General features: G+C 48.3%; 1 protein-coding gene across 2 annotated transcripts in view; it reads left to right on the plus strand.

Annotated features, from left to right (window-relative positions):
* The first annotated feature begins 304 nt into the window (after nt 1-304).
* RGMA (repulsive guidance molecule BMP co-receptor a) overlaps nt 305-20412 on the plus strand; it is a 45568-nt gene continuing 25460 nt past the window's right edge. Inside the window, exons 1-2 of one of the 2 annotated variants that reach the window (XM_010371428.2) lie at nt 305-639; nt 16587-16702. In XM_010371428.2, the coding sequence (XP_010369730.1) occupies nt 626-639; nt 16587-16702 (130 nt within the window). In that variant the 5' untranslated portion in view covers nt 305-625. The remainder of the gene's footprint in view (nt 640-16586; nt 16703-20412) is intronic. The other variant, XM_030930962.1, reaches the window with a different exon arrangement.

A 20412-nucleotide genomic window follows, 5' to 3' on the forward strand; every position in this document is an offset into this window, starting at 1 on the left:
CTGCGGGGCATTCGGAAAGTTGGTGGCGCCCCGGGGGGTGGCCGCACTTGCGGCCCGCGCCCTGTAACCCGAGCATTCAAGGAGTCCTGACTTGGCGGCTGGCTCACTCCGCACCCACCCAGCCGGTCCTGATGCGGGAGGGTGGGGCCGCGGCGGGGCGGGGCAACGTGGGCCTGCACCCCGCTCCTTCCCGCCCCTCCCTGCCGGCCCCGCCCGCGCGCGCCCCCCGCCCGCAGCCCGGGCGCCCGGCCCGCCCCCTCCCCTCGGCGCGCAAACGAACCTCGCGACGCCTCGCTCGGCGGCTGGCGGGGGCCGGGCGAGGGAGGGGGCTGGCCCCGGCCGCCCCACTCTGCAGTTGTCTCCCGAGCGCTGGCTGCGCCGCCCGAGCCGCTGGGCCGGGGAAGCAGTGGCCGTTCGCTCCCGGGCCGGCTCCTCCAGGCGCTCGCAGGCATGCAGCCCGGGAGCAGGAGGCGCGCCCCGGGCCGCTGCTGAGCCGGCCGGGGCGGCGGGGACCAGCGCCAGCAGAGCCCCTCCCACCTTGCCCCGGGGCAGACGAGCGGCGCCCCGACACCCCCTCTTCTCCCGCAGCCCCGCCAGCGCCACCCCCCGCGGGCTGCAGGGGCTCATGCAGCCGCCAAGGTAAGCGCGGGTCGGGAGCCGGGCGGTCCCGGTTCTGACATCTCCGAGGCGCCGCCGACGCTTGCCGGGACCACGGCGCTGCTTTGGTCTTCCCCAGCCCCGCGTCTCATCTTGCTCTCATCTTGCCCACATTTGGAGCTTTGCTGCGCGCCTCGATCGCTTTAGCTGTTGGCAGCAGGAAAGTTTTTGTGGTTTGGTGTTTCTTCTTTTTTCCTAAAATACTCTAACCCCGGGCAGCCGCCAGCGCGCGTGGTTGGGCAGACCCGGCACACGTCCCTTACACCGTGTGCGGGCTGGGAGCTCCCTCCCTCCGCCGGGCTCGCGGAGCCCGGGACTGAGCCGGCCACCCGGTTGTCCTGCCGTGAACCCCCATTGGCCCGCGCCGCCCGGGCCCCCGCCTCCCGCTCGACGCCCAGCTGAGGAGCTGCCTGGAAAGCTCCTGCCCTCGGGGACGTCGGCGCAGTGCACCGCGTGGGCTCGCGTCCCGGCGACCCTTTGCCTGGGCGCGCCGGCGTACGGGAAAGTGCGGACTTTGGGTTTAGGGCCGAGGGTGCCCATTGCCAAGCCGCCCCGGCGTTCCTAAGTGGACGGGTGGGCACGGCGACGATTCAGCGCCGGCTCGCGCCGCAGCTTAACCCAGGGGTAGAAGCCTGGGCAAGGAGACAGGTGTATTTAATGGGAGGGCCGGTGTGGGGGACGCTCGGGTGCAATTCGGAATTGTATCTTATTAATGTAATTGTATTAGACTTGCTCAGAGTTGGAATCAGTTCTCCCAGATTGAGATTTTGATGGGAGCCTGTGAGCTGCTATTATGTGGTGTGGTTTTGGGAGGTGTTTGGTTGTATTTATTTTATGAATTCGGTGTCTTGCGGGCGGAGTAGGGGAAGTAGCGCCATCTAGCGGAAGTGGTGAGCTGTGCATTCCTCTTAGGCTGCGAAGTTGTGTGTTCTCAAAGGAGTCTCCTGCGCAAGGTGGGGAGGTGGGAAACAGCCCTCGCCTCCAGGTTAGAGGCTACAGTAGCGCTCTCGAGTATCAACGGTACCAGGAAGAAGCCCTGACGTCCCATGCTTAGCACATTGAGCTCAGAGGACGAAATTACGGGTCGTGTTGAGTGGCATGCTGTCACCTAAGGGAGCTCCATCACCTTCTCCCCCTGGTTTTAGACTCTTCCAGCAAAAACATAACATAAAATGTTAACTGCTGCAAGAAGATGCCCCTTCCTCGGGCATCTGGTGCAGAGATCTTGAAAATCAATTCACAACCCTCTCTTCTCCTGTGCATCACAAACAGGTGATTTCTTGGGTGGATTTTAAGCCATGACCCCTGGGAAAGAGAGTAACTGTGCTCTGAAGGGCAGCAGGAGGAGAACTGGGAGAGGGCCTCCTGCCCATCTGTACAGGAACAGAATAGTGTACCCAAACTGGCTTTTTTTTTTTTTTTCACATACAAAGAAGGGGTTTCTTGCTGTTACCACAAGTGACAAGCAAGCCCTCTTTACAGGGACATGATCTCCAGTTAACAATTGGGGCAGACGTGGCTGGATGGCAAGTCCTGCAGACAAAGGCTCTGTCTGGGTGGGGCACCTACACATCCAGGGCGGGCTCCACGTTCTCTGTGGCTGGTTTTTGCTGCCACCTTCCAGGCCAGATAATATATTATCAGTGAGCTGGGTTCACCCTGTTCTGAAGGGCACCCTGGCCCCTTGTAGAGCAGTGTAGTGGTCTACTGTAGTACCCCCTTGAGACTCTCTGGGCTGTGGTAGTAGTGAAAGAGATCTTAGCCTCCTTTTTTCAAGCATCCTGCTTCCATTATTTCCCTCCCAGGTGTCAAACAGGTGCTTACACTCTCCAATAGACATGAAATGGTGGGTGGCTGGTCTGCCCCCTCATGCTGTCTCAAACTGTGTCTTCGTTGGCAAGTATTTATTTCATCATGGGACTTGTGACAAGCAGGGTCTTAGAATAGCTTGGCATCTCATTCAAGGAGAGCACCTTTGACTTTTGCTAAGAAATCTCTGTCTGCTTTCTCTTTTTACAAACCTCTCCCAAGGTATGACTTGCTGCTTCCCAGTGTATGTAATAATAGAGAATGAAGGCACAAGAATCTCCTGTTTAATACAATCCCTTTGCTCTTCGGCAGCCCTGTGAGAAGCCAAACACAAGAATTCTTAGATGAGCAGTTGAAAAATGAAATAAATAGGGACTGAGCATCCCTGACATTGGGACAGGGAGTTTTTCAGCCATTCTCCCAGGGATGCTTGCTGCTCCCAGGAAGCAGGCAGGAACGGGCGCTAGTATTTTCAGTTTCTCAGAAGAAACTGATGGCCAGAAAGCAGAAGGGATATGGCCAGGGTTCTGTGTTTCTAAAGTGCTTTTTTCCGCCTGCAACCTTGCTACCAAATGACTTAAGTTCTAGCGCTTGTTTTTACCAAGTATGGTTGCAAAATTTGTTCCTGCCTTGAAGCATGCAGTATAGACATGAAAGAAGGCATGGTCACCAATCCATCAAGAAGCCTGCCATCCAGGGAAAGAGGCAGGACGTATCCGAGTGCAATTGAGCAAAAACATACAAGGATTATCTGAAAGCAGTGCAGGCTAATTGGAATCTGTTAGTTCTGTAAAATGAAATGACACTACTCCTTACAGGTAATTATTCTAGAACATGACTTATAATATCCCAAAGGTAAGTTTACTTAACTTTTAAGTGTCTGTGGTGTTCCTGTGGCTCTTTTAGAGAATGATGTTGCTTCTATTATTTAGCATTCAACAAACTTAACTGAACATAAATTTAGCCTGAAGAAGGGAAGCTCCAGGTTTCCCCACCTGTTTGGTATCCAGCCTATCCAAAAGACAGGCTCCTCTTTTTCTTATTTTGAGCAGATGACTGCTCAGTTTCAGCCTCTCTTAGCAACAGAGCTATAAAGGAGCAATGAATAAGGCAGTGGAAAAAATTAAGGATTGCCTTACTCAAGTATGCATACAAGGCCAGGCAGAAGTCAGTTTCCTTGGTGACAGATGAACAAATGAACTGTATTGAAAGGATACCCAGTTTCCTAGCCAGGTCTGTCCTGTGAGTAGAAGTGCTATATCATGTTAGAACCCAGGGGTCAGGAGGCAAGAATGCCTTAGTGAGATATGAAACTTTACAATTCTTAGGGCAGGAAGAAGAAGGAATTTTCAAATTGGGGCAGAAATTGACAAAATAAATGCAAATGACTTTTGTAACCTCATATAAAAATTTTTAAGTCACTGGTAACTAACATAAAAATGTGCTATGTACCTACCCAGCTTATGAAATGATTATGTCCAGATTACTACAGTAAATAATGGAAGTGTAGCAAACAGTTTATGCAGAGAGTGACTACAGAATTGCTGGTTGGATTTACTTTTCTCAGTTTTTCAATTGCTTGTTTAAAGCAGTGCTACAAGATGAAAAACTTTCAGAAAGCAAAATACTCAATTTGCCAGAGCCTGAAAATTAGGCAGAAAGTTTAAAGACTCTGTCAACTATCTGGTCAAAGGAGGCCAATTCCCATAGGTGCTATGTCCTCTGTGGGCCAAAACAGAGGTCAGCGGGTGTGAGTAAAAATGCCTCAAAATTCATTGACTTCTGTCTTGGCAGGACATTTTAGTAGTTATCATCTGTTGTGGCTTCTCCTTATATTTCATTTTTTCATCTTCATGGCCTCTTAAGACCAAGGTCTTTGTAGCAGCTTGCCCTGGCTGACAGGAAGAGTTTGCTCTGTTTCCTGGTAGTGTTCCATTCTTCTGTCCTTGTAAACAGAGATATTCTGCCTAATATCTCAGTAAGAATTTTGGTAACTATTTTATTCTTGAAGATGGATGCAACCCATTTTTATCCTCTGTAGGTATGTTGAAGGATTTTCTCCTTGATGTCTTTAAACAAGATTAGGTGGAAGCATGCAACATACATATACCTACCCCTGAAGGCCCCCACACATCCCTCACATGACTAGTCTTGTCAGCCACAGTGCATACTCTTCTTTAGGATTCACTCCACTATTAGACTTTCATACCTTTCTCAACTCATCTGCACCATGTGTCTCTCCTCTCCAGATTGTCTATTCAAAATCCCTGAGATAGCCAGGCATGGTGGCTCACTCCTGTAATCCCAGCACTTTGGGAGGCCAAGGCGGGCAGATCACTTGAGGTCAGGAGTTCAAGACCAGCCTGGCCAACATGGTGAATCCCCATCTCTACTAAAAGTGTAAAAATTGGCCAGGTGTGGTGGCACATGACTGTAGTCCCAGCTACTCCGGTGGCTGAGAGAGGAGAATCACTTGAACGCGAGAGGCGGAGGTTGCGCTGAACCAGGATCGTGCCACTGCACTCCAGCCTGGGCAACACAGCCAGACTCCATCTCCAAAAAAAAAAACAAACTTTGAGATCTGATTGTTTGAGGTGCTTTCACAAAGTTTGGTTCTCTCTATCGAAGTCTGACCCACTTATAAGCTTATAAGAATAGAAGACCTTGCTGATGAATTTTGCCTTGCAGGAATACCATTCTACCTGTTCAAATGCTCGTCTAAAAGAGGCTTGCTCAAAAACGTCTCCTGGACAAATGCTGGGGCCCTCTCAGTCACTTAGAAATGTGCTGCCAGTGTGCATTTTCAGCACTGACAGTGGCAGCCTGAAGAACAGATTGCCCTTGCAAGAACATAACCACTGGACTCTCTCTTCTTCCACACAGGGTTTTTTGTGGTTGTCAGAGCACACAGAAATGCCCGTTTCATTCTTAGAATCATAAAAAGTTACAGGTTTTCCTCAAAATAATTGGTACCTTGAAAATAATAATTAACATTTGTTTGGAAGTTTTGGTGTCTAATGTGCTTTCATTTACATTTTGGTTTAATATCCTTTATGCAAAGAGGTAAAGTGTAAATAATAAATAGATTTTTTTGTGCAATTGCATTTTCCCATGTGGGCTCCCATTTATTGATTACAAGGGAAGCAAAGCAAAAAGAGAAGCAAAGCTTAGAGGCTGGGCTTACCTGTAGACATTATGATGGCATTCCCTCCCAGGTCCAACCCTGCTAATAACTCCTCACTGCTGAATTTGGACAGGTCATTTTTGCCTCTGAACATGAGGCTCCTGTGAGTTTATTTTGTTTTATATTTATTTTGTTATATATCAGTCAGTGCAACTAAAATAGTCTGACATTCAGATTTCAGAATACTGATTTCAAAATGCTTCTCTTGACTGGGTGTGGTGGCTCACATTTATAATTCCAGCACTTTGGGAGGCCGAGGTTGGCTGACTGTTTGAGCTCAGGAGTTTGAGACCAGCCTGGCCAACATGGTGAAACCCGGTCTCTACTAAAAATACAAAAATTAGCCAGACATGGTGGCGTGCACCTGTGGTCCCAGCTACTTGAGGGGCTGAGGTGGGAGGATCGCTTGAACCTTGGAGGTGGAGGTTGCAGTGAGCAATGACCATGCCATTGCACTCCAGCCTGGATGATAGAGTGAGACCTTGTCTTTAAAAAAAAAAAAAAAAAAAAAAAGCTTCTCTTGCTTTCCTGAAACACTTGGATTTGGTTTTGTGTCTTTGGGTATTCCAAGATCATATGACAAAAAAAGCTAACTGCCACCTTCTTCCATGCTATGAGGGTTTTAAGTTGGTATTACTTCTCTCTGATAAGGAGCATTTTGAGCAAGTAGATCCCTAAGCTCCAGGTGTCTGATTTCTTCATGAGTAAATGGATGCTGTTGGCAGGGTCTACTGACTTCAGGCCTGGTGGAGAACATACTGGCCCTGTGAGCCTCAGCCAGGAGTCAGCAAGAACAAGGCAAACCCAAGCCAAGATGGTGCGCAGGCCCTCCCTTTCTGGGTCAGTGACCAGTCTCTAAAGGCAAGAAGCCCATCTGGCTTAAAACTTGAGATGTGCTGTGAGTGGCTTGTGAACTGAAAGAACTCCAATAAATTGATACTGTAGATAAGTTTACCTAAATATCTTCCTGTTGTTTAAGTAAGTCTATTTAACTCGCATTCGAAGGCTAAGTCTAGGCAAGTACTCTATGCATACGTGATCTAAAAAATGCCACCATCCAAAAGAAAGACAAAAAAATTCCATAATCTAATTATTTCAATTTCTTAAGTCTTTAGGATGGATGGGGGAGATTGTTCACGGAAATTTTTCTCTTCTTAAAACGTTTTTATATTTTTGTTAATGTCTGGAAAACAGTATATCCCTAAACATATTCCCATTTCTAATGCATGATCCGTCATTCTACATGTGGGGCATATTATTGGACTGACAGAAATAAATAAACCATGAGTGAAGATGAGAAGCAGCTGTAGTTTGGTGGGAAAAACACTGCACTTGGCATCTCAAAACCTGGGTTTAAGCCTCTGCACGGCTACTTGTATTTATGGTCCTTAGACCAGACTTACAAATGAGTCTGTCTCATTTGTGAAATGGAAACGGCTGTGCCCATTGCATAGTTAAGATGACAACACTGTGATTATATGGGGGAGCTTTTTCTAGTAGGTGCTCATTAGGCCTCAAGTATAACTGAAATGAACTTAAAACCCACCTAGAAGTCAAGGTTATCCATGAGTCCTTGCAGAATTCTGCAGAGCTCCCCCAAGATCCTATACATACAAAGGCTCTAGCAGAATCTGGCACATAATTTTAATCCAAACAATAGTTCCTATCCATGATATAAAAAGAATATTGGCAACTACTTATCAACACTTACTCTATGCCAGGCATCTGTTCTAAGTGGGTTTTTACTGTATTAACTCATTTAATCCTCACAACAATCTTTTGATTGATCTGCAAATATATCCCTATCTTACAGATGAAATAACTGAGATCTAGAAAGTCTGTTTTCAGACTACATGTTCCTGGCCCAGCATACTATTTTACCTCTGTAATGTAAAGTGAAGAAATTCCCTTAGCCTCTGACAAATTTAAGAAAGAAAAACGATGGTGGAAGAGATGTCACATAAGGTGACATATTTGTTCTTCTTTCTGGATTGGCACTTTTCCCCACCTCCCATCAGCTGGGGATTGTCTCTATTTCAGCTTTGCTTAGCCATTCTAAACAGTGTTGAATTTGATGAACAACTTGGTTATCTGTTCCTATTGCTAAATGTCTATGGTATTTGTGCTTGGCACTAAATTATTCATTAATCCAAATACTCCAGCCTTCTGTTGGTTGAGAGAGAGACGCAGACTCACTGTCGGTTCAGACAGTTGCCATTTGGTGGATAAATGGTTCCAAGCCAGTTCTTCTCCCTAGAACTTACTGGAATGGGGAGACATAAGCCCTGTGTGGTCTGTTCTCTTTTATGGGAACCTGGTATGTCTTGTGTATGCATACCCAAAAGCTGCTTTCAAACCTCAGGCGGTTGCTAAATGTTTCTAAGGTGTGGTTTCAGGTATACCATAGTATTGTTGGTGATTATTGCTGAATTTCATGCTGACATTAAAACATAAAAATGTCACTCTTCAAATGACATTTCCTACATGCTTGGCCACATTTTCACTTGGGGACTTTAGAAGTGTTACAGATGAGGCCTCAGAATGGCTCCTCACAATCAGGTGTGGGCAAGGCTAGTTAGTTACAGAGCCAGTATCAATTCACTGGATCCCTGGAAACAGGACTCTGGAGCTTGGAGATCTCCTGGGGCAGCCAGGCTGTGATTCTGCAGATTGAGAAGCTGAGGGGCCGAAGATAGGACAGGGCATGCTGCCACACAGTTGGAGTTAGGACCACCCCAAATCCCAGGTCTCTGTCTTTCCCTGTATTCACTGGCAGTCTTGAAGCTTTCCATCTCAACACTGACAATTAAGCAGTTCATAAATACTGTTGCTTTTGTACTGGGTTTTGCAGGCAGAAGAATGTGCAGACTTGGAGACCAGATAGTAGGTGTGATAGGAAGGCTCAGACAAGAGTTTTAAGAAGAAAGCGGTGGTCAGGGGGAGACTTTCATTAAGAAAGTGTAGTTGTACCCCAGTTTATAGTCCCAGTAAGAAGAAAGGGGAGAAGTAGGGAGAAAAGAAACATGACTGCTCCAGGAAGTTACTGAGAATACAGGAAGTCAAGAAGGACAGGTATGAAAGAAGGAAAGAGAGTCACATCCAAATACCACAGAAAGGCGGCGCTGGCCGACCAGCAGGAAGGCTCTAGCCCAGCCCCGCCTGAGCTGAGCCTGGGGCAGCAGAGGTCAGAAGGAGCACAGAGGGAGTCCTTGCTTCTGTTCAGAGCAAGAGGATGGAGTAGGGTTAGTAGAGGCAGAGAAAAAATGAAAAGCCCCATGCCTGAGGAACAGCTGTGATCTCATCAGAGGTGATCTGGCAGCTGGGAGTCACCGAGACCTGCCCAAACCTCACTCTGTCACCAAGCCTGCTGGGTGACCTCAAGCAGGTTACTTACCTTCTGCAGTGTAAGTTTGGGTGAATGTGCCAAAAACCCCATCTCCACAAAAAATACCAAAGAATGACCCAGGCATGGTGGCATGTGTACCTGTGGTCCCAGCCCCTCAGGAGGCTGAGGAGGAAGGATCGCTTGAACCCAGGAGGTTGAGGCAGCAGTGAGCCGTGATTGTGCCACGCTACTCCAGCCTGGGCAACAGAGCAAGACTTTGTCTCAAAAAAAAAATTAAAAACCCATTAAAATATTGGAATAAAATCCAGTACTTGTTAATATTTGGTAATTTTTTAATTAAAAATTTTAGTTTAATTTTTTAAATGAAAAATTTTAATTTTGGTAAAATTTTTAAATTTTTGGTAGTTTTGTTCTTCTTGGTAATTATGTCTTCATTACCGAGAATAAAGTCCCTCATGGTGAGGGAAGCAGCATGAAAGCTCGGGTGATATTCTTTGTACAGAGAGAAAGGAAGCCTCAGATAATGAAGATGGCAGCAACATCCTCATAGCCGAAATGTGCAGTGATCCTCCCATGTGGCGCCTGTATCCACAGGCATACACACTGTGCCTCCTGCCCACAAGGGGAGTCCACCCTACCTGAGAAGGGTCTTTATTTATTTATTTATTTATTATTTTTATTTATTTTATTTATTTTATTTATTTATTTATTTATTTTTGCAACAGTCTCACTCTGTTGCCCAGGCTGGAGTACAGTGGCAGGATCTCCGCTCACTGCAACCTCTGCCTCCTGGGTTCAAGTGATTCTCCTGCCTCAGACTCTGAAGTAGCTGGGGTTACAGGTGCCCACCGCCATGCCTGGCTAATTATTGTATTTTTAGTAAAAAGGGGGTTTCACCACGTTGGCCAGGCTGGTCTCAAATTCCTGACATCAGGTAATCCGCCTGCCTCGGCCTCCCAAAATGCTGGGATCACAGGTGTGAGCCACTGCACCCGGTCAGAAGGGTCATTTTAAATAGCCACTTTTGCAGAATATATACTAAAAAGTATTATTGTGAAGCACACTTTAGAAAGTCGCAGCTAGCTGAACGAAGCACAATATGTTTTCTAAAAAGAACATGAAACCCAACCAATCTATTAACATTCTTTAAGGAGTCAGAAACAGGCCTGGAGACTAGGGAGAAACCCAGGATGAATTCTGTTTAGACTTTAAAAATTCCTTCTGACAAAGTTCCACCCCAAAGGTCATTTACAATAGCAAGTCTCTCCAGCATGTGCGGGGAAATTGCCATGGATCAGAATTATCCTTGGAGACAAGAAATAAAAAATAGGATAAACAGGTACTTTTCTGGATGAAGAATTATTAACAGTGAGGATCCCCCAGGATCGCGGGTGCACCCAGACTTAGTTTAAATTTACATGGATTATCTGAAGGAGACAAAGCTCAGATGGTTCCAGGCTTTGGGATGAAATGAAGGCTATGCAGAGATGGCAAACAAATGGTGATTAACTGCAGGATGAGCTTAGGAGTTAGCAAGAACATGCATATTAAGCTTTTGCAGGCGCAAGTCTGTTAATGCATTTATGAGAACATAATCCAAATTACAAGAAAATGGACTTTGTCCAGTCTGTTTATAGCCACAGAAGAGGATCCTTGGGGTCTTTGCAAAATGTTTGTTTGCTACAGGCCACTCAGGACCAAGTGTTCAGAAAAAGCTAAAATACTATCAGAAATTATGTTAGAAAACAAGCGAAAAATAGTATTCTACCTGGGCTCTACCCAAACCTGGCAGTTGTATTCTCTTCCCCTTGAGAAAAATATCTCAGAACTGCAGAAGGTGAGCAATGTCATCACCTGAAGTTCTTCGTAAGAGGCCGGGCTGCTTTGTACCTTAAGGGTTTTAGTGTGGAAAGATGAAGCCAGAAAGGCGATATGATCAAAGTCTATAAAACCTTGAAGGTTGTGGAGAGAGAGAACAAGTACTGATTCATCAAATCTGAGATGAACAGACTCCAGGGTGGCCGTTAAAATTTGAAAGAGGAATTTGAGGGATAAATTAAAAATAAGGATCTGTTCCCATACTCTGAGCTGTAAACTGAGGCAACTCAGTTCCTCAAGACATGGTCTGGACAAACATTTTTTGGGACATGGGGGAATGGGCGGTTACTAAAGAAATGTCAAATTCTTGGTCAGTAAGTGAATGGTGGATTAAGAGCCATTGGTAACATATCCCTATGCTTGCGAGGTTGGCAACAATACCTGGGACCAGCGTTGGGTCATTTCCTCCATATTAGACGGGAATCTGTTAGTGAGAGAAATCTAGATCAAACTAGTTTCAGCAACATAAGGAATTTTTCTCAGCTTCCATAGCTGGAAGAGGTACTAGAGTAGTTCACAAGAGCTGAGGAAAGAGCTGCAAGGGAGTCACATGCTGAAGAGTGGCTTGGGGAGGGTTAGCCTAAATAAAATCTTCATCATTCCCCGAAAAGCTCACCCGATAAAGTACAACTTAAGTAAAAACAAAATGTCAGCTGGGCACAGCGGCTCATACCTAGAATCCCAGCACTTTGTGAGGCAGAGACAGGCAGATTACTTGAGCCCAGGAGTTTGAGGCCAGCCTGGCTAACATGGTGAAACCCTGTCTCTACTAAAAGTACAAAAATTGGCTGGGTGTGGTGGCACATGCCTGTAATCCCAGCTGCTCGGGAGGCTGAGACACAAGAATTGCTTGAACCCAGGAGGCGGAGGTTGCAGTGAGCCGAGATCGTACCATTGTGCTCCAGCCTCCTGGGCGACAGGGCAGCGCGCACGCACACACACACACACCCACACACACACACACACACACAGTATGTCAGGTCCTCAAATGCCGCCTCAACTACTAACACTCAAACACTCACCGTCCCACAAGATTGCTGCCCTAAACCCATCCTATGTTGGAATCGGATCAGAACTGAAGCTTCTTCTGTAGCAACAATCTCAAGAAAGGTTCTGATTGGTCCAGCTTGAGTCACTTGCAATCACTTTTATTGAAAGTAATTGTTAGGTTATATGTCTTGCCTTGACTTTAATCCCAAGGGGCAGAAACTGACTGACCTGGGTCTTTTGTGCACCTGCCAGCAGCAAGGAGGACATGGGCCCGAGACTGATAGAACTTACAAACCCAGCTATTCCCCTAGACATGAGTCACCTAGGGGAGCTCCTTTAAAATGCTGATGCCCAGGCACTACCCCCCAGAGATTCAGATTTTGCTGCTTTGGAGTAGGGCCTGGACAACTCTAATCTTTTTACATCTCCCACAGTGGTCTCCCAAAAGAAGAAATCCCTCCCCCTGTTGAGGCTTTGGGTTGGGCTCCCGGGTGCTTCACAGGCTCCCCCAAGCTCTTTGCTCTGTTTCTCCAGCTTCACCTCTTCCTTCTACAGCTGCACTTCAGCCTTTGCAGATCCTCAGGCAAAACACACCTTGTTCTGGCATGCTGGGTGTTCCTTCTGCCTGGAGTTTTCTCCCTGCCATCCCCTCCCTTACCCATCAACTCCCCCGGCACACTCCTACACTGGGAAAGCTCCTTTCCCCTCCCTGCACCCCAAACTGGGCTGGAGGCCCCTGGCACCTGTGTTCTGTGTCTCCCCTGTCAGAGTCTGTGTTATGCTTTATTGAAAGTGATTGTTAAGTAATCTGCCTCGCCTTGACTTTAAGCCCGGTGCGGACTTGCTCACCACCATTGGAATGAATGGCACACACAGCACGCCAAGCATGGAGTTCAGCATGCTTGGCGTGGCATTTATCAGCCATTTATTGGGTGAGTGCTTAAGCATTCCCAGCCTCAGTTTCTTCATGTGCAAAATGAGGATGATAATAGAACCTTCCTTAGCTGAAAGTTTCTAGAAATGTAAAGTACTTAGCTGGCACCTGACACAATGTAAAAATACGTCAAAATGTTAGCCATTATTTTGAAAAACACCACCTTTTTTGGTAAAGGTCATTCACTCCTCACCTCTCCTTTAGCACTCATTTTTCTCTATTATCTGTTTCTACCAGCAATTCAGAAATAGGGACTGTCTTATTTATCCCCCAAAGTCTAGCCTGCCTCTGGTCCTGAATATATGTTTGTTGACTGATGACTCAGGCCCTAGATTTGAGAACACTCTGTTCATACCCAGAAGCAGGCAAAGTTGGAGCCCCTGACTATCACTGCCCCTGAGAGGGCTTCAGCTGTATGCAGAACCCTTCCTTTCAGAAGCCCCTTGACCCCTTTCCCCCCATCAAATAGCTACCCCCCACGTGGAGAGGGAGAGAAGGTGGAGGGGGATGCTCAGGATTGGGGCCTGCACAGTCAGGGCTGAAGAAAGCGGGCAAGAGCCATGCATGAGAGTGTCTCTATCCCCAGGTCTAAGCTATAGCCTAGGGGACACCACATACTTGGTTAGACTCTGTGGGGCTGTGTGTTTGAAGTCAACTGCACTTTCGAGTTAAATGAGTTTCTATGGCGAACAGAGTGCTGAGTTCTCAAATCTAACGTTTTAGGAATTTTGTATTCCTGCAGAGACTTGAGGAGTTGTTTAAAAGTTGATTGGTTTAGCCAGTATAGATAGATTCCTCAAGGTCAACACAACCCCGTACTGCTGTAGTTGGGGCTAGATTTCTCATGATAGTCTAAACTGTGTGATGGCCAAGTCCCCCCTTTGAAGATGTCCAAATTCAGCCTCAGACATTTCTCCTCAAGAGAGGGGAGGAAAAAAAAAAAAAAAAGCCCTTCGCATCCCTTTCCCAAATTATTTGCTCATGCCGTAAGACTGGGGTCTCCTCCTAAAATAGCAGCCAGTCCCCGTCCCCTAGCGGGGACACTGGAACTCCCATGACCTGGGGCTTCTTCCAGGTTCTATTCAGTTGTATTTTTGGAGTGACGATATTATCAGCCTGATGCTTACACATGAAGAAACTGAAATGTAGAGGTTAAAAGTCCTGCTGCGAGAAGAACCAACTGAAAAAAAAAAAAAAATTCTCAGGCTTTACAGCAAGCAAACTTCACTATGATTTTTACGGTTCTGATTCTGTATCCCCTGGGGGTTATCTCAGTTGCTTCTTTAGGATGGAGTTTATTATGTTGTACATATATCCCGATCTGTCTGTATGAGTCTTTGTCTTTTTGAGGGGAGGGCAGAGAGCAGTTCTTTTTTTAGATATTATTCCTAAAAAGGAATAAATGGATACACCTGTTTGTCAAAACACCTTTGCTTTTTGTGCAACTGCTTTATATTAACGATACTAAAAAAAAAAAAAAAAAAAAAAAAAAAAAAAAAAAAAAAAAAAAAAGCTTTGAAAAAAAAACTACTGTATATAATGGAATTGCAGAATATGCTGCACAAGTATTTTATTTAGTTATCCTTGCTTTAAGAATATTGGATGACATTTCCTGATGTGGGAGAAACTCCTTTTTTTTTTCTTCTTTTGTAACATAGTTGAAGATTTCTTTTTTCTGTTCTCATTGGGGGAAAAAGAAAAAGGCCTGCTGCGAAAAGTCTACTCTTGGGCAAGGGCAGCCCCAGAAGGGCATGATCTCTGGGCTTCTGCGGGCTGCATGGCCTCCCCTGGATCCTGAGCCCTGGTCTCTGACCTGGACATGCTGCAGCAGTGACGGTGGTTAATTACTGTCCAGGTGACTTGGAATGCCAGTGATCCCTTCTCATTAGCGAGAGACTCTAGAACTAGCTGGTGAAAGGCAGACTCTAGCAAATGGTGTTAATTAGTGGACCTCAGAGGTGAAAAGGCCACATGGTCGCTTCTGTGCAGCCTGGCACAGTGTCTGCTTAGCGTGACCCAGTGACCGCTGGAATGGGCCGCCGTTCCATGATGCTGCAGAATAACTTGTTGGGTCAGGCTCCAGGACTGGCCAAGCTTGAAGGGAAGACCATTTTCGATGGTGGGCTTTCACTGGGAAAACCGTAGCATTTTGCAGAGTCATGCCTAAAATGAACCCTGGTTTGGGGGAAAAAAACAATTAGAGCTTGTCGATCTGAGACCTAAACATTTTAGGGAAACACAGTGGTAACCCCACTGTAAAGAAGAGTTGTGTCTGGCGTTTCCACCTTGGGAAAGAGCAGCTTCGTGTTGCCCTGTTGCACAGCTGGCTGAGGCATGGTCCCCTTGTGTACCTGTTTTGTGGAAGCCAGATTCATAAGTCTTGCTGCTGGGGTTGTGTCTTCGCAGACAGGCCTTCTCCCCTTCCTTCAAAACTTGCTCCTCTCCACACCCCCAACCTGGCAGCCAGAACCTCAAATGCAGCTGCAGCCCTGCAGCCTTGCAGCCTGTGTGGCCTTTGCAGCAAGTGAGGACTGTGATAGTGCTTAAGAGAAACATCTAAATTGGATAAAAACCCAGAGGTGTTTTTTCCCCAAAGAACCAGATGGGCAGGCTTAGGAGTGAGGTGAGGAGGGTGGTGGGGGGAATTGGTTTGACTAAAACCACTTGCTCAGGACTATTTGTGTTTCATCCAAAAGATGTCTCTCAGGGGAAGTTACCAGTCCCTTAAATATCACAACGGCCGCAGAACTGCAGGGCCCAGGGAACCTTGGGAAGGAGATGTTTTTTTCCCAGAAAAATAAGCGACAGAGTTAGGAAAGGTCACCATCCTGAAGCCCTCCCAAGTGCAGCCTTGCGGGCCTCACAGAGAGCGCCAAACCGTCCGGCCCTGCGCGAGACGGGGACGGACATAGCCACATCTCTGGAGTAGCAGCTGTGTCAGGGTGGCAAGGTTAGGCCCCCAGGCCCTCAGCTCGGGGGCGCAGCCGGGGCAAGTCCTCAGGAAGCAGCGAGGTGCTTGAAGGGGGTGCTGGAGGCAGCCCAAGCGCAGTCAGGATGGGTGGCCCGGGGCCACGACGGGCGGGAACCTCGAGGTGCGTTAGTAGCTGAGATGCAGAGAGCCAACCTGCCCAGACCTAGACAACTCGGAAGTGGATTTTTCAGCCTCCTACACCGGTGTCCGTCTGAGTGCGACAGATGAGCCAGGGGGCGTCGGTGGCAGCTTGGGGTCGGCAGTCTGGTTGGAAAGTAGGGCTGAGATTTGTCTCCAAGCACGGTTTTCTACTTGGATTGGATATTTGTGGAGGGGATTAAGGGGGCGCCCTGCCTCCCTTATGCCCTGTGGGGCTTGGGCCTCCCAAGGGCGCTGGGCCTGTTTTGCAAGGACAGCCGCGGGCTGGAGATGGCGCGAGGGTCGAGGAGCGTGGCGCTGCCTCTGATCTAGGGCCGTGGTTTTCCGAGGTCCTCAGGGCTTGCGCCGCAGCCGGGCAGCCTGAGTCCCCACCCGGCAGCCTACCGCTACCTCGCCGGCCTCGCTGAAACCCGAGCGCGAGGGGGCGGGGCGCAGGCGGCTGGGGCACGGGGCCGCGTCGACATTGGCGGGGAACCGAGTGATGGATGGCGAGGGAGGGGCGCGCGGGGGGCGGGCGCGGGAAGGGGAGCGCGCCGGGCGCCCGCGGCCGAGGTGGACCGAGCCTCCCGGCTCGCTGCTCCCGCCGGCGGAGCGAGGCTGCCCTTTCTCCGCAGCGTAATTTATTTTCTTCTCCTTTTTTTCTGAACTCTTCTTCCAGGGAGAGGCTAGTGGTAACAGGCCGAGCTGGATGGATGGGTATGGGGAGAGGGGCAGGACGTTCAGCCCTGGGATTTTGGCCGACCCTCGCCTTCCTTCTCTGCAGCTTCCCCGCAGGTAAGGCACTGCCGGCCGGGCGCGTGGGGCCGGGTCCCTGGGCCGCCTACCAATGCGGGGCCAGATTTGCGCGAGTTGAGTCCGGGCTCAGGTTCTCTAGACGTCCTCCGGACCCCGCCTCCCATTTCCACGGGTCTTTGTTTCTCCTGCACCCCGTCGTGGGTGCGATGCCTGCCCTTGGGGAACCCGGAGAGGGGCACCCCGCCCGAGTTGCAGTGAGAAGGAACCGGGTGGGGAGGGCGCAGAGGCCGGGGGTGCCTCACTCCCTTCCCTTTTTCCGAGAAAAGGGGTGCTGGTAACGTGCCTCCTAGGGGATCGGAAAGAGAGGGAGAAGAGGAGACACGCCCTCGGTGCTGGGGACACTCTTCAGCTCCTCGTCCAGCAGTTTGCAAACCTGCCGGGTGCCCAGGGGTGGAGCCAGGGGCGCCCCTGAGGTCCCAGCCAAGTTCCCGACAGCCCCCTCCCCGGAGACCTCGTCCCGTTTCCACGCATTTGGCCACGCGGGGACACCCACGGCCCGGCTCAAATGAGCTGGTGTTCCTGTTTGATAACTTTCTGCGTCGCCCCCTGTTTGTTTTTATTGTGTCAGAAAGGGAGAGAATTTCAGAATTAAAGCTGAAAAAGCCCATCTGTTTCCAATGAATCCCCCATAGTTTTTCACAATGTTTTTGGCAGATCGCTGCTTTCAAATTCCTCCGAGCCCGGACCTCTTGTTTTTGTTGGGGGAAGGGAGACCAACTCCACAGAGAAGCATTTGTTCCTTCCCAAACGCTCCAGTTTCTTTACTTTTTTTTTCCTTTCGGGGGGAGGGGGGAGGCACGCAACTTAAATCCCTGGCCTGTTTTCTTTATGATGTTTCATAAAACTTTATTTCATTTTTGCCATATGCTGCTCACAGCCAGAAAACGCCAGTTAAGCCCTTTATACCCTTTTTTTTTTCTTGCTAAAAATACAAATAAACACAATGTCACGAGCCAAATGGCTCCCCGGGGCAAGGCGGGATCTCCTAGCCGTTTCCATTGTGTTTTCGGGGTTCAGAGGTGTCTTTCTGAAAAAATTTCAGCTTGTTTTGCGCCACAGCCGGGCGTGGAGCCGTAGCCCCCGCGCACCACTGAGCTTTGCAAGAAAGGACTTGAGTTTAGACTCGGATTGGGTTATTTTGATTTGCTTTTCAGCCAACTGGGTTTCAAGGAACTGGCAAAACTGGGCAGGTCTGGCTCGGCCTGGCTGCGAGTTGGGGCTCCCAGTGGGCGGATCACGCAGACAGTGAATAGTAGGGAGCGAGGGGTCAGTTTACCCCCTAGTCCCAGCCCTGCTTCTGGCCCCCAGCGCCAGCTCAGACTTGTGCGTCCGGCTTTAGCACTGCGCATCCCAGGAAGGTCCCAGAGAGTCGCAACCTGCTCTCCAGACCTGGGTTCCATTGGGAGGCCTGGCCAAGGACAAGATGTAGGGGGAGAGATCTTGGTATCCCCAAAAAGTACTCAGCTTGAAATATCAAAACCTCCACAGGGGATCTAACAGCAGGGTGCCCTCTCCCCACCCCCAGTGTATTTAAAAGGCAGTTTCTCCACCTACTTCAGAGTCTGGCAGAACAAGCCAATTTGGTTTCCTCCCAAGAATTCAAAATAAAAATAAAAATCACCCTATTTAAAAAGAAGTCAACGTTTTGGAAAAGCCGGAGTTTGCAATTTGTGTTCTTGGTTTGGTCTAGATAAAGATCCAGCCCATTGGAAGTTTTATCAGATGGGCTGATAAATGGCTTTTGTCCCTTGGCTGCCATGGGGGATGTGATCTCAGCTCAAAGCTGAAATTGAGAAGGGGGGCTTAGAGGCCCTTAAAACAACACCTTCCTGCTCTTAAAGCTGCAGCACTTGTTAACTTTTGGGGCTAGAGAGGAAAGGAAGGCCTGGCAGAAGTTCCCAGAGGTAGCAGGCTGCACAGCCTGAGTGGTGGTGTTTTTGTTATTTCTCGATTTATTTCTCCATCCTAAAAACTTTTATTTTAAAGTATCCCGGCATAGGCTAAGGAACACTGGTAGGTTATGTAAGTCACAGCCCAAATTCCATCACTTTTGTTTCCAAGAAACCCATTTCTTTTTGGCATCAAGGCTGGTAACTAAAACCTGGCCGATAGAACTGATAGCTGCTCTCCTGTCATGCCAGCTGGCTAATGTTTCTTCTCATTTGAGGGCTTGACAGCTGCGTTTAGTCAAAATTGCCCACCTTACTGAAAACTGAGCTTCCAGTATCCCAAAACTAAATAAACTGGGGGCTGCAAAACTTGTGTGCTCTAGAAACGTGGGTCAAAAGACAGTTTCATAAGTAAGGGATGAAATGGAAAATTTCCACAACAAAGAGAGACTGTCTCATTCTTTGACACATTGACCAGGAGTGGGGCCACTTAGGAATAAAGTTAGAAAACTTGCAGGTCTGGAAAGCAAGGTGGGAGTTCAAGAAATAAAGAAAGCCCTGGCAAGTGCAAGGCACCCAGACACACTGGGGGCCCCTGTGTGCCTTGGCCTCTCCCGTTGAAGACAGGTGGAAACTGGCTGAGCAGCTGCGTGAAAGCCTCGGTTTGTTCTGTGCTAGTCAGCTTGAATGGCTGCCAGGAGTAAGCCTATAGGAGTGCAAATTAAATTGAACATAGTTATGTGGAGAAAGATGCCTTCACCTCAGCTACACTGAGAGCATTTGTGTGTTTCGAGTGTTTGCATTTACTTACTTGATGGGGATGGCCAACTTACTGTGTTCCTGACTCAGTGACAACCTTTGGAGCCCTGTAACTAAGCCCTTCAGGCAGACCACAGCCTGGTGAAGAGAAAGGGCCCCTGCACTGTCAAGCGGGCTGGAAGGGTGTCTGTTTACGTGATTCTTTAGGGACAGCACAGGCAGACAGTACTCACGTCTACCTAGGAAGGGACGCCAGAAAGGATTCCTAAAAGAGCATTCCACAAATGGCATCCTACTCAAATCACAGTTAATAGATGGCTTTTTAAACTTTGAAGCCATTGCGACATTTTTGAAAAGATTTCCAAGATAAATCCATCCGGGTATATGTTTTAGACATGTCACCAGGCTTCCTGTTCACTATGTATGGGTCCTGTACTTCAGCACAGTGGTTCTCAAAGTGTGGTCCCTGGACCAGCAGCATTTGCTTTCCTTGGGAACTGGTTAGAAATACAAGTTCTAGGCCCACTACAGAACTGTAGAAGCAGTTACTCTGGAGCTGGGGCCCTGCAGTCTGTGTTCTAGAGCAGGCCCTCCAGGGAATTCTGATGCATGCTCAAGTTTGAGGATTGCTGTTCTAAGAACTGTTGCACTCCAGCCTTTCTTTGTTCCTTCTTTCTTCCCCTTATACTTTTAAACTGCAGCTGTTTTAGAAATGTTAGTCCTTGGTGGGTAACTACGGTTTCGGGAGACCAAGGCCCTCTGCAGTATCCAGGCACATCTGTGTGGCTATAGAAACGAGACTATTTCTATCAAAGCTGCTACTCAAAAATGCATCGGCTGGGCACGGTGGCTCACGCCTGTAACCCCAGCACTTTCATAGGCCAAGGTGGGTAGATTGCTTGAGGTCAGGAGTTAGAGACCAGCCTGACCAACATAGCGAGACCCCATCTCTACTGAAAATACAAAAATTAGCTGGGTGTGGTGGCACGAGCCCGTAATCCCAGCTACTCGGGAGGCTGAGGCAGGATAATCGCCTGAACC

The sequence above is a fragment of the Rhinopithecus roxellana genome, chromosome 5 (genome assembly GCF_007565055.1).
Source record: "Rhinopithecus roxellana isolate Shanxi Qingling chromosome 5, ASM756505v1, whole genome shotgun sequence".
Classification (NCBI taxonomy): domain Eukaryota; kingdom Metazoa; phylum Chordata; class Mammalia; order Primates; family Cercopithecidae; genus Rhinopithecus; species Rhinopithecus roxellana.